The sequence below is a fragment of the Centroberyx affinis genome, unplaced genomic scaffold, assembly GCF_046629955.1.
Source record: "Centroberyx affinis isolate AG114_WGS23_722 - 3 ecotype Tasmania unplaced genomic scaffold, CSIRO-AGI_Caff_v1 ptg000409l_1, whole genome shotgun sequence".
Lineage (NCBI taxonomy): Eukaryota > Metazoa > Chordata > Actinopteri > Beryciformes > Berycidae > Centroberyx > Centroberyx affinis.
This window is the reverse complement of record NW_027279076.1, coordinates 128,242-142,839: the sequence shown is the minus strand read 5'-3', so window position 1 is coordinate 142,839 and position 14,598 is coordinate 128,242. Positions and strand designations below refer to the sequence as shown.

At 41.6% G+C, this 14,598-nt stretch overlaps 1 protein-coding gene across 2 annotated transcripts; it reads left to right on the top strand.

Annotated features, from left to right (window-relative positions):
- The first annotated feature begins 704 nt into the window (after nt 1-704).
- On the top strand, nt 705-14,271 carry dcaf12 (DDB1 and CUL4 associated factor 12). Of its 2 annotated transcripts, none has more exons than XM_071516560.1 (9): nt 705-1,148; nt 4,513-4,803; nt 6,057-6,332; nt 8,378-8,438; nt 8,713-8,906; nt 9,075-9,140; nt 9,995-10,157; nt 11,556-11,734; nt 12,067-14,271. In XM_071516560.1, the coding sequence occupies exons 1-9, from the start codon at nt 1,089-1,091 to the stop codon at nt 12,223-12,225; spliced, it is 1,449 nt and encodes a 482-aa protein (XP_071372661.1). In that variant the 5' UTR covers nt 705-1,088; the 3' UTR covers nt 12,226-14,271. The 2 variants fall into 2 exon arrangements, with proteins under 2 accessions (XP_071372661.1, XP_071372660.1); XM_071516559.1 differs by having other exon boundaries at nt 8,363-8,438.
- The last annotated feature ends 327 nt before the right edge of the window (nt 14,272-14,598 follow it).

The window sequence follows — 14,598 nt, the reverse complement described above, 5'->3', positions numbered from 1 at the left end:
GATTAAAATGTTACATGAACTTGGTGGGGAAGTACAATTCTCTCTCCTCCTGTTCCTACTCATCTCCTCTCTTCTACAGCAAAGCCATTGCTTTTTTTAGTTGCTCAGTTGACAAGAACAATGCAAAGAGATGACTGTCCTCCTAGGCATTGTCAGTGCCAACTAGAAACGTCCAATTGCGTGGCCCTGTCAGCAGAAAAAAAAACTCTGCTACAACAGAACTGAAGCCTTATTTGGCCAGCCTAATTGACAATGAGATCAAAGTAAATGAGCTCAGGTGGTTACAAAAATTCTCTCATGGATATGCCAGTGTTAACAGATTTGAACGAAGATCATTTGTAGTGAAGTCATTTCTGCACCCTGCACCCTTGATCCATCTCTTATGTGCTTACTGTGCAGATTGTGTACCATGTTTGGTAAACCACTCATACCGTGTTTGCTTAACGTTGAAGAAATTCAATGATACCGAGTGAACGTAGAGGCTGTTTAGTTAACGTGGTCTCGCACAGTTTTGGATGTATGTACGTTTGCCTTACTTTATATGACGATTACAAAAAGCTCAAGGCATGTTCATTGAATGTAATTTACATTCCAATGAATTGGCTGCAGGTGGCTACTAGAAAATCCTCATTGGTATGACGTCAATTGACGTGTGGAAATGTGAACGAGCACGCATTTACGCCCGTGTTCACGTTCGACCTTGTTTTTGTTGATGTTTAATTTGAGTGCGGCTGCGCGCAGCTCTATGTTTTCACCGTTGCTGACGCGACTCTTGAAAGAAAGAAAAAACAAAAAGATAGAGAAAGAGAAGGGAGCCTCTCGTTTTACCTCCTCTGTCGAAACCAAATCGATTAGAAGGCCCGGGTGTAGTTTTAGTTGGGAGCCCGGAAGGCAAGCTAACGTTAGCCATTTAGCGTTAACCTTAGCCAGCGACTAGTCAACGTCTCCTTTTATGTGATCGCCCTTCCTCGTCGTCGGACGCTGCCAACGAGGGCCAAGGAACAAAATAGCTAATCGCCATTATATGACCCAGTATCCAGCGTCACTATTACCCTCCATGTGGGTGAGGGAATTGTGTGTGTCAGACTATGGCGAGAAAAACAGTTAGCAGGAAAAGGAAGGCAGGAGAGCCCAAGGACCAACAACAGGTAGGCGGAAACCGGCGGTGCATCGGTCTTATTAGCTAGGTTAGCTAGCTAAATATGTTAGCATGCTAACTAGTAAACGGGCTAGCCAAATTTAGCTAACGTGAGCTAGCTTAGACAGCAAATTGATGACATTTCATCAGCTCGATTTCTAAACTTCACTAAGCAGACTTGCACTAAGCTTAATCAATGCTCATAATGCTCAATCACAATAATATGCTCTGCATTTGAAAGTCCGTAGTCGCGAACGTAGTCTGACGTTAGCCGTCAGACTACGTTAGCCGTTAGTTGTCAATGTGAACGACAGTTATAGCTGGCGTACGCTGTTAGCATGATCATTGATTTGCATTCACGGTCATATAACCTGACCCGAAACGGATAACAAAATTGCCATCATCAAATCATTTGATCGGCCAGGTTCACCAGGTGTCACCATCTAACGTTAGATTAGCATTGATCATCATTCGAACTGAAGTTGTCTTACAGCCATCTTAACAGGGTTGCTAGGTGTAACGCTAACTAAAATGTTAGCTAGCTAACCTACATCTTCACTAACCCTGGATCGGCATCTGGAAATACTAGCCTCTTAAACGCGTCTAAGTTAATGATATGGACCTGTGCTGAACTGACATGCAACAAATATTTTTCATTATAGCACGAACATCGCGCTGATACAGTAAATTCATATCATTATCGGGCCCAATTTTTTGACACTACGGGTGCTTAGTATTTCAGTAGCTAAGATATATACCACATGACTTAGCGTTATATTCTAATGTTAAATACCTTGACTTTTAACTTGAAACTGAATGGCATTCTATAAAAACATGTTATTGTACAGATATTGTAGGATCTGTGGCACTCTGATGGTAATGTCAAGTTATAGCTTGGCCCAAGCCTAATGTCCGTCCACCGTCATTCCCGTGTAGCAATGACACAATCCCATCATATTAACAAAGACATCAAGTAAACAAAACAAGTAAAAACATCTGCCAGCTCCGTTGTTGTCCTTCCATGGCATAAGAATACTGTGTGTGTGTTACTCATCCGGCCCACGACTGTCATATCGTTTTTTATGAATATGAGCAACTCATCGAAAGCTAGCCAATACAAAATCAAAAGTAATATTTATATTGATGTTAAGAAGGTTGTGGACTCATTTGCTGTTGTCTATCAAACATTCAAAGGAGCTACATTTTTTATTAGTACAACAAGTGCTAAACCTGAAAATGTACTCTTTGGATGTCAGTCACCTTTTCCATATTTTCTAAAGCATTTGGCACATCAAGATGGTTACCTGTTGGATTAAAGATAACTGAGTCACCTGCACTCAGAACTGGTGCGTTGACCAAAAAACTGAAAATTAAAAAAAAGAGCTGGAGGTCTGCACTCATGGGATATTTTGTATACATTTTAATGAATCATTCAGGGGAAGTTGCCAGACAATCGTTTTAACCCTAGCGCCATCAGTGTCATACATGTTGGATTTGTCTTCATGTCCTGCCCAAGAGTTTGAAATGTTGACACCAAAATAGTAGCCCTAAAAAGGACCTAGATGAAACTTCCTTATCATAGTAACAGATCTAATGCAGACACCCTTGCCCTCCCCACACCGCATTTGAGATTTTTCATGCCAAGCATGCCCCAATAGAGAGAGACACATACATGCACACACAGCCATTGGGGTGTACTTCACCTGGCAGTGAATGCCCTCGGACCTCTTCATGGACCCCTGAATGTCTCTGCACCCGTCTGCAGACATTCTCAACATTCTGTTAACAACTTTATAACTGTCACTTGTTGGAAAAGTAATCCAACTGGTGAGGTCTTCAATGTGTGGTTTACAAGGATTCACAAAATATAAGATTTTAACATTTTGACAATAAGTATTTCTTTTGTGATGATGATGTGTTGTCTAAATTAATGATAAAAAGCAAACAAGATCTGAAACAAATTAGAGGATATTATTTGAAAAGGAAGCGTTTTATCATACTTTATATTACCATGCAGTTCAATCTATTGAACATCAGTTTGATTATTAAACATGTGATTTTGCATATGTTGGCAGATATTATTTATTGATAACAAAATAATTTATTATAATTACTGTGATATTAATTTTGTCCCTATTGCCCAGCCCTAGTGTGTGTACGTGTGTTCCTGACCTATGATTTTGCAGTGTGTTCCTTTGTCCTTTACTCTGTGCCATCCATCAGCTGTAGTCGGCATCTCCATTATAGCTAGCCTGTAATACTGGCCTGCTTGAGATAGATGCTTTATGCTATTGTGCATGTGCACAGGGAATGTATCGGCCCAGCCTGATAAAGTATCTGTGAAGGTGTGTGTGTGTGTATGCTCCAATACTCCTGTGACCCAGTTGGCCTCTTGAATCTGGGTCAGTGAGTAATGACCACAGTCCCCCGGGGGATGGGCATGGCTCAGCACAGAGCCACTGTCATAGTGAAGGGGGTCAAGAATATTGAAAGAAGGAAAAGATTTGATATGATTAGATGGAATGATTTAAGGATTTTTTTTAAATTTGAGGTTTTTTACAAGAGGGGGATAATAGGCCATGGTCATGTCAACCTCGGGTGATGTAACATATTATTGTGAAACATGGAAACCACTGTAAAACAGTTGCATATTAATGTGGTGGGGACTATTAGTCATTAGGTTTCAACCTTTGTTTTTAAACAGGTTTTTCTGTTGAAGCCGTATAATCAGTGACAATAGTTCCTAAGGGGGAGGGCATGTGTGACATGTATGGCTCAGTGCCTGTTACAAAATTGTCAGTTTTGTAAAAAAAAAAAAAACAGCAAACCTAAAATACCTTCACCCTGATGAAAGCACTGTAGCGTATGTTGGTGTGTAAAATAAATGTTAGAGCAAATGTGATGAGGAGTGTACAACTAATTATTTTTCTATAGTTAATTATTGCCAAATGTCTGCACCTCTTTGGATGTGCATTCTACTTTTTTTTTTGGGTAGTTTTGGTCATTTTATCATGCTTTGTCATGAATTTTCTATAGACTCTTTATTGCTACAGTTTGTTATCCAGGCAGAGTAAGGAATGCCACTGTTTTGTAGTTTTCAATCCTTAAAATGCAACCATTCAGCCATGTTTATTGGATTGTACCCATCTAGTGAATGAAATCAGTATTCCACAAGATTTCAGTGCTGTCTTTGACATGATAGGCTATCATTCATAATGCTAATCTATTCATAGGCTACGTTTTTTTCTTCACATTTTGTATGAAAGACATGTTGATTGATTGTGAAATATGTATTCCTCTACTTGCCAAAACTCCTACTGTTTTCCCATAGGAAAAGCTTTATGACCTTAACTTTTTTCCTCTTGTTTCCCCAGCTGGGCTGGTGTCAGACGGCACAGAAGCGGAGCCGTGTTTCTTCTTCATCACGTCACGCTGAGCAGTGGTGGTGCAGTCGGCGCTCGGTGGTATGTGCCCTCCGGGGGCGAGAGTTCAGACCTCAACAGCAGCATGAGTTGCGACTCCAGAGGAGCCTGCGGGGCTTTGCAGCAGGCCGGCTCCCTGGCATCCTCAAAGAGAGGGAGTTCTCTCTGGGGCGACTCAACAAGGTGTTTGCCTCACAATGGCTCAACCACCGGCAGGTGGTGTGTGGGACCAAGTGCAACACGGTGAGATTGATGTGAACAAGTTGTTACTAACCTGGATGTATTTGTGAGTTTTTCTCAGGTACCCCCAAGCCAACACTTATCAGAATACAATCACCCACTGAATTTTTTGGTAACCCAGTTGGCAGGCAGACAAGAACATCCCAATCACTTAAGGCAAATTGCTGTAAACAAAACCTTTGTAGATTCTAGGGGTGGGGGCGATTCTAACTTTTGTGATTCTGCATTGATGCGTAAAATTTAAAGAATTGAATCAAACCTTTGATGAATCATCCGGAGCCATTGGTAAATTCAGCATGCAAGTTATCCATCAGGCAGTAGTTTACTTCAATAACAATATCAGCTGGATCCTTTCGTCAGCAACCAAACAGAGGAACGTCTGCACCTCCTCATTTGACCACGGTGTGATTTTGCGGCTTGCCATTTAAAAGTAGTTAATTAAATTAAAATTAGGTTAAGTTAAATTAAGTTAAAAAATTGCAGCCGCTACAGTAGCTTGGCTATTTAAATATGGTGGGTTTGTGCAGGATGTGCCGTGTATGATGACGATTCTCTCTGACCAATCAGTAGTCTGCAGTGTTTTCACGTCACCTTTTGGTATCGCCTCAGCTCGCTTGGAACCTCGACGGAGGTGCTACCAAAAAAAGTACCAGGTAATATGGTACCTGGTACCTAGTACTTGCCCAATGGAAAACAAAAAAAGGCGAGTAGAGTCGAGTTGAGCCGGTACCATGTGGTGGAAAAGTGGCTTAAGCGCTGGTATCATTGAAATCACACGCTTATGTTGCCCCTCTTGGATCAGCCTCCAAAACTGTGACTGGACCGTCCACTTTGTGGTCGAACCTGTCTTATTCCTAGCCTCCTATTGGGGAGGGACATGTCTGGCACATGTCTTGTAGTGTGATCAACTCGCAAGACTTGTCTGGCTTGTTAGCCTAGTAAAATTATACATTGAAATTGCATTGCCTGAGTTGCCAACTCCAGGGGCCACTGATTTGTGTCTGTCCCTGTAATCTGGTGCTTTGGAAGGGGGCAAGCAAAAAGTGAATTTGCCCTTTGGGGATCAGTAGTATTTAAAAAATATATATTATAATAATGGTATGACTATGGATAAAGCATTCTGACAGATGACAGGTGTTTATACTTTGTAATCATGTCAATATTTCACCTTTTTTAAATTTCTACACAAATTTTACACAAAGATCTGGGCTGAACTTGTTAGTCTAACAAGATGTCTCTCCTTTCTGCACCCACAGCTTTTTGTAGCCGATGTCCTGACGGGACAGATAACACGCATCCCCATGCTGAAGGACAGGGAGTGTCGCGGCGGAGGCTCTGGGGTGGTGGGTGCAGTGGTGGGAGGACATTTCCACCCCACAGGGGGCTCTCGCTCCAGGCTGGACCAGCAGGGCTGTGGGATCCACGCCATCGAGCTCAACCCCTCCAGAACACTGCTGGCCACCGGAGGGGACAACCCCAACAGCTTGGCCGTCTACCGGCTGCCCACACTGGACCCTGTCTGTGTTGGAGATGTAAGTGGTTTGGATCTTTTTGAGTTTACTGACATCTAGTCATGGCGTTTCCTTGTCAAAACACTAGCCACAGCTAGCTTTGTTTATCTTTAGCTTCTTTTAAAGGTCGAAGGTACCCCCAGTTTCAGTCCCTCTCTAGCACTTCATAATTAAAGGTTTTATTGTATTTTTCACAGCTTATCTTTTGGTCCTGTGAAAACTAAAACATGTACTCTATTGAAAACACATTTAAAAATGATTTGGCCTTTTAGAATTCACAGTAGCTGCCTTTTGAAAACAAAAAATAATGGATTGTACTTAGGCCACATCCACACTAATACGTTTTCGCTTTAAACCGGCGTTTTAAAACGAAAACGATCTCCGTCCACACGAGCATTTCAGAAATGGTCTCCGTCCATACTCACACGCCTGAAAACGCATATCACATGACCATTCCTGTACACTGGGCATGCGCGTGCCGGTGTAAACAGGAAGCAGATTGTCTACTCTGCGGTTGGTTGCTTAGTTGCAGAAAATACTATGGAGGAAGAACAGCAATGGGTCTTCCTCCGAGATTTCTTTGCTTGGACCGATGATGAGGTGGAACTGTTAGATAGATAGATTGGGACTCGTCGCAAAGCAAATACAGCAACATATTAGACCACTGGTAGTCAAGGCTGATGTTTGTTTTCTTCCAGAAAAGGGTCACGTGATAGGGGCATGAATCAGGGAAGGACACATTGTGACTGATCAGACCCAATCAGCAAGCGAACGTGGGTGTCTGTGTCATCGTTTTCAAAAGTCTCTGTTTCCGCCCGTCCAGACTAAAACGCAATCCCGGAGTTTTCAAACTAACTAACAAACACACACGCACTTGCAACAGAATATCCTGAGCAATGCTGGCAATATAAAATATACATCATATACAGTATACAATCTAAATACACAGTATACACAATCAAAATACCCACAAACAAAATACAATCTAAATATACAATATACACAATCAAATACCCAGACCTAGTAATATAGGTGCACTTCTATCTCTCATTTATAGTAATCTGTGCTGTAGGCACAAATGATTTGCTGTACCTTGTTGTCCTAATTTTCTGCTGCAGGATTCTGCAGCAGAAATTCAGGTGGAGAGGATGGGTAGGATCACTGAGGATCTGATCAGCCTTTTTTAAAATAAGGTCGGGGCCTGATCAACCCCAGTGATCCTACTTGCTGTCTTGATCCTGCACTGCAGTTTGGCACGATCTTGAACGCACATATTTCTAAAGGTGCAGATCAGGCCGAAGGACAAAACGCTCTGCAAAACAGATTTGTAGAACATCTGGAGGATGCAACGGTCTACTCTAAAGTGATTCAATTTCCTAAGAAAGAACAGCCTCTGTTGTAGTTTCTTAGACTTACTCCATGCACATTCATTGAATCTTAAGTGATCATCAGTTTCAACTCCAAGATACTTGTAAGTTGAGACCCGCTCAACTAATTCACCATTAATCTTGGAGAGGGGAACTATTGTCTGTTTCCTTCTAAAATCTGTGACCATCTCTTTCGTTTTCTTTACGTTGACCTTAAGAAAATTATCTGAACACCACTATATAAAACCCTGTGTCTCCCTCTCAAAACCCTCCACCGATGAATTGTCAATAATTACTTTACATTTACATTACATTTCCCCCAGTCATTTTGCAATGTGTGCTGTATGTAAATAGTTTTTTTTTTTTTTTTACATTTACTAGTTATTTTGTGTCAAACCTATCCTGAAATTAGCTGCTTTCTGCTGCTGGTCAACAAACCCAAATAAGAATGATTTATATTACCATGCAGTTTAATATGATCAACATATTTTTTATTAATTAATATGTGATTTTGAATATGTTTGTATATATATATTGTTATATATTTATTGAAATATAATTATTTATGATTATTGTGATATTAATTTTGTCTATCACCCAGTCCTGGCACAGTATGTCAAAATTGAGAGCACTGCCACATATTTGTGCGAGATTAGTCAATCGTGTTCTGCTTTCACGTTGTAGTCATTTGTTTTTCAGGATGGCCACAATGACTGGATCTTCTCCATAGCATGGATCAGTGACAGCATGGCTGTGTCTGGTGAGTTGACTGTAGGATCAAAGCTGTATGAATGAACCTCGCTGTCTGAGCCTGTAGCCTGTAATGCATATGTAGTGCCAAAGGGGATTTGGTCATTGGATACGTGCCCGCATGAGTCCCATCCTTCCCTGAATTTCCTTAGTCTAAGTCAGCGTTCCTGCACAACACACCCTGATCCAAACCTGTGTTTACTATGACTCTATTGCATCCAGACAGAAGATGCATAATTGTCTAGACAGTGATCTAGTTATGTTTCTTGTGTGTTAATTCCCAGGGTCTAGGGACGGCTCTATGGGCCTGTGGGAGGTGACCGAGGAGGTTCTGAGCCAGGCTGAGCGGAGTCAGAGTGAGGAGGCTGTACCCTGCTACTCGCACATCTCCCACCGAGCCCTGAAGGACATCCCCAAGGAGTACACCAACCCATACAACTGTAAGGTCCGCGCTCTGGCCTTCAACAACAACCACAAGGTAAGGTTCTCTGTTATCTCTGCAGTAGACTACACCCTCCATGCCAACATCCACCTCTAGCTTCTTCTTGTGTTACAGTACAAAATATTTCTTAAAAGTCGTCAGTCATTGGTTGCCAGCCTTAGGTTAAATCATTTCTGTCTGTCTTATATTGTTTTTCCTTTTCAGGAGCTGGGTGCTGTCTCCTTGGATGGCTATTTCCACCTCTGGAAGGCTGAGCACAACTTGTGCAAGGTAGATCACATAATATTTTTTGATTGAACAATCATCCCATATATTAAAAACTTTAAGACCTTTTTAATGCCAGCTCAAATAGAATTTAAGACAAATTTAATCCGCAAATAATCCTGAAGAGTAAAAAACAAGCAAATGAAAAGTAAAGTATACATCTGTATACTTTACTGGTTAGAGAAAATGAAATTACAATGGGTCGGGAGCTTTTGTTCCAAAATGGAGAGAGTCCTGATGGTGCGTTTTGAAAGCCAGCAATCTCAGCAAGTTCAAGTTTTCGTTTTATTAGTCATATGTAGGTTAACACAGGGTCAACAATACAATGAAAAGTGCTGGACGCGAGTCAGGTCAGCTCAGCAGTGAAAAAAAAAAAGAGAAACAATAGAATAAAAATGGAATAGAATAGAATATAGAGCATTATACATATGTAAAGTGAGATCTATGTACATAAAAGTGACAAGTGTATTGCACAGAGGGTATGTATCAGTCCTGGTTGAATAGCAGCAGTCCGGGAATAGCAGCAGTCCGTGGAATAGTGCAATTTTTATCTAAATAGTGCAGACAAGCAGGTGAGCAGAAATGCAATGAGGGGTACCTAATTTTATGAGTTCAGAAGCCTGATGGCCTGGTGGTAAAAACTGTTTTTAAGTCTGGTGGTGCGTGCAGCCATGCTCCTGTATCATCTACCAGACGGTAGCAAGGAGAACAGTCTGGGTGGCTGGGTGGCAGCACCTAGCCAAGTAATCGTTGAGTCATTGGTATTGATCAGCAACCCCGCAGATTACTCATTTTGTGCCATGGGCCAGTAAAAACCTTACTTAGTTTCCCATTTAACATGCTGTGTTGTTTCCCTCCAGCTACTGTCCACCAAGCTGCCTCACTGCAAAGAGAATGTGTGTCTGGCGTACGGACAGGACTGGTCGGTGTATGCCGTGGGCTCCCAGGCCCACGTCTCCTTCCTGGATCCACGGCAGCCCACACACAACATCAAGTCAGTCAACTCCAGAGAGAGAGGTAGCGGTGAGTACTAACGGCACGCATGTGGGGCAGCCAGCCTCACTAAACTACTGCGCTCAAAGGGCTAGCTGAGGAAAGGTACATGTGATGTCTGCACAGTCAACATTTAAAAAGGGAGTGACATAAGATGTTTTAACAGAAAATAGAAACTAGTCAGTGAAATGAAAAATATTGGCAAGAGTAAAGCACTACATCTCCATGTTTAATTTATATAAATACAAATTTTTTTTACATATTTAATATGCTTGCTCTTTGCAAGCAATCCTAACAGACTTTTACGCTATGTGGTCTGTGGTGTGTGAAAACTGTCTCTGAGCCCTCACAGATTGGGCATTGCCAACCGTAATCAATTCTCTTATTAGATTATAAAGACTGTAAAAAGAAAAATCCAATCTTACAATTGCTTGTGCTATGCTACATTACATATATACATATAACTATGATGTTCCTGACATCAGCCATACAGTGTAAATGCGTGACTCCTTGAACTCCCTCATGGACCAAATGTCGGTGTCGTTATCATCAAAAATGAGTACAATTCTTGTGCCATAATTCTGTCTTCTGACAGGTCTTCTGACTGAGGCCTCTCCTGTTAATATTAATCGGACTATTTCAGACTTTTTCCCAATGGCAGGACCTCATATAAACACCTAATTGTTTAAGAATAAACCAACGAGCGCCAATCTGGGTGAAAATGCAATTCTCTAGGAAGTGCTGGATTATCCTATTGACAATCCGCTCATCAGATCCGACTGCAATCATGCAGACCTTCAACAGGCCTTTATATCAGAATTGGTTGTAGCACGCATGCTGTTTCATTCACACACTGCAGGTACATAGATGGTGATGTGACGCACTTGTGGGCTAAAGAAAATAAGGGAAGAAGAGGACCGTCTCGCCCTCAATAAATGAACTTAGATGCTACAGAGCCACATATTAGGCTCACAACGATTCGGTCTGTATTTCTCAGCCGTAGGGGTGATTGGCAATAATTAGGCCCATTAGCCTCAGGCCTCAGTTTTGGCAACGACATCCGTGTGAAAAACGACCACTGTGCACAGTAACCATTAGTCCCTCATTATTCCCCGTCTTTCGGATTTCTCTTCCCCTTACCACATTGTCATGTACGTCACTTCCTCTTGTAAATTTACATCCTTTAAAATTCAAGTTTTCAAGTTAATAATTTGTCACTCGTTCCCCATCCATGAGTGTCCAAAATTTTATTTCTGTTGATGTAGCTCCTATATGCCGATTGAAGATGCATTGCAAACTCTAAAAACTCACAAAGGAAGCAGCTTTTTAGTGTAGGAGAAGCAAGGGATGCAGAGATGCACTTTTTGAAGTTAACCTTTAAGTAATCTACCCTTTAGACATCCATAGCCTCTGTATTTCTGTGTGCAGGGATCCGCTCCGTGAGTTTCTATGAACACATCGTGACAGTGGGCACGGGCCAAGGCTCCCTGCTCTTCTACGACATCCGGGCCCAGAGATTCCTGGAGAACCCCTTGAATCCAGCCGGCGGGTACCGGCAACGCCCAGGAGAGGGCATCCTCAAGCTCTCTACAGGGAAGGGCTGGCTGGTACGCATAATCGCTTTTGTAGTCTCCATATTATTCAGTGAGCTTTTTCCTTTTTTAAATGAGTTTGCATAAATAACTCACCACTGTAGCTGTGGGATGACTCACTCGGTCTTCAGTAGCTTTTGTTTTTCCTGTCAGGTTTATTGAAGCCTGTTGATAGTTCTTTTAAGAAAAGCAGATAGATGTGTACAGAATCATTTTATAGTGTTACACACGAGTTAATGTTCAAATGTCCTCTGTTCCTTTTCTTTGCTCTTTCCATCCTTTCCCTTCCCTCTCTCCCCTCCCTCAATCTCCCTTTCCTGCCCTCCAACTCTCTGTGCCGCCTTCAGAATCATGACGAGACGTGGAGGAGTTACTTCTCGGACATCCACTCCTTCCCCAACGCGGTGTACACCCACTGTTATGACGATTCCGGCACCAAGCTGTTCGTAGCCGGCGGACCGCTCTGTTCTGGCCTGCATGGCAACTACGCAGGACTCTGGAGCTAGCCTCTTCCTCTCCTCCATCTCTCTATCACTATATCCTCCTCCTCCTGCTCTTTTACTTACCCAGGCCCTCCATCCCGCTCCCTCTTCAGGTCTATTGACATCACCTTCTTTGGTGTCTCTCTTGCTTAACAATTTGTCTCTCCGGTCGACCTTTTGCTCACTCTTGGACTCAGGAGCATGATCTTGCCCCCACCGCATCACAGCTTTGAATATCAGTGTTGTGTATCTTGTTCTTTGTATCCACAATTACACTACACCTTTCCTCCATTTAGTCCTTTGTTTCCCCCACCTCAGCTGTTCAGTTTTTTGTATAGATGTATAAACGATTAACCAGTGAATTTTAAAGAGCTGCAAAGTCTGCCACTGAGGAACTCAGAAGAGAGTTGTGAAAAATATGAAGAATAAAGTTATACATTTTTCATCATTTAAAACATTAACACACAGCCCACAGGGATTGGACTATACTCTTGTTTTTGTTGGCTTGTTTTTTGTAAGGAAGGCGTTTCCGCTGGTTTCATCTGTGATATTTGACACAGTGTCTTCGTGTAAACGTTTGGAATTCTCTCCCAACAGTTCCTCTTCAAGCTTGGTTTATACTCTTTTCTGTTCTGAACATGTTCTGTGCTCTGTTCTATTCTCTCACCGAAATGGACGGCAGTAAAGGGAGGGAGAGAGAAAGAAGGATTGAAGAGACAATTAACTTTGAAGGACTGAACGTGAGTGCCGTTTGACTGGAAAGAAATTTGACAGGATGTTCACTGGTTGGAACGGGCCGTCCTATGCCATGATGGTCATGAAGAACACTTGTTAAGAACTTCTGCTTTCTCCAGTCAGAAGTGAAGTGAGGAGGATAGCCTACCCAATCACAAGGCGACCGTGTGTTCATATTTTTCTCACTGAGATGATGTAAAGGAGTATCAATTTAAGGTTGCTAAATGCAATGTAGTTATTCTGCTATGAATAATCCCAACAAATGCTTATTTTATTTTTTGATTCTGTGTGATTTGACAAACTTACCCCTGCTGATATTATTCCTATTAGCTTTATTATTATTATTTATTTTCCCCTCTTTCTTGTCACCCTAATTCAATTGGTCAGGGGTATTTAACTCCACTTTGCTGAAAGATATATTGTTTGTTTGCCCTGTGTTTTGCGTTCCTGTTCTCTTCGACCAGACTACTTTCAGCAGATTTGTCCATGGGCAGCGGTTCTTAGCTCAGGCAGAGACTCAGTTCAGATGCCGACAGACTACCTGTAACTGTTAGGCATTACCACAGGGGTTCCAAGATTTTTAAGTTTGGTAGCAAGTCATCAAAGATGAGAACTAACAGACAATGGGGCCTTTGAGTACTGGGTTGAATCCCCAAAGTCTTCATAATTCTTTGACCTCTTCTCTGAAGGAATTGGGGGAGAAGATCTGAGGTACCTTACACTTTGATCTTCTCTGCCATTTTAAGTAGGATGCAAGGAGAACTAACAAGACTTTTTGGACTCTGCCCTGGAGTTGGATGCTGCTGCAGGCACAGACATTTGTTGTCTTTGTTGGTTGTAAAACATGTTTCCTCTTTTTGTATCAAGGTATGAGTGATTGTGCTCTTTTCCTTGTTTGGCAGAGGCAGGGTAGACTTGAGTTACGTTTTGCCTTCCTCAAGTCTTTCTGTGAAAGACTGCCGCAGGCGATCATAGTTTTGCTTTTCTACATGGAACTTTTCTCCACAGTTTTCATGATAATACTAGATTGAAAAGAGAAACCCCAATAACGACTACAAGTTGAACAAATAACTAACACTTTTAAAGTGTATTTTATATATATATGTATATGTATGTGTAAAATGCATAGGGACAAATGCATACATTTTTATGTATATGTCTGAGGAAGTGTGTGGACTGACCTGTCTTTACTTGGTGATGCCCTCTTTTTTTATACACACCTCATGAATGTTTTTACAAATGACTGAATCTGAGGATATTGTATGATATCAACATCTGAAAAACCAACCTATTAAATCTTTAAAAAGAAAGTAAATAATAAAAATAAAACGTATATTGATGTAAAATTTCTCCAGGTTTTTTTTCATGCATAGCATCATTTATGTTTGCGAGATGACCTCATGAATAAGGATGTGTATCTGCAACATGTTGCCGTTAGTCATGTCCATCCACCCATATTAGTTTGTCAGAAATGTTCCCCTCACCAGCCTGTACTGCATAGGATATTGATAGCGGGAAACCGCCATCCACACCAAGCGCAAGGGGAAACAACAACAATCCACCCACAAACGTTTTGTCCAATGTTAATCTGCTTTTGTATAATGATAGTCGTTGTGCATTTGCTAGTAAATACGAGTCTTTCAAAGTCCGTTGCTGTGATTG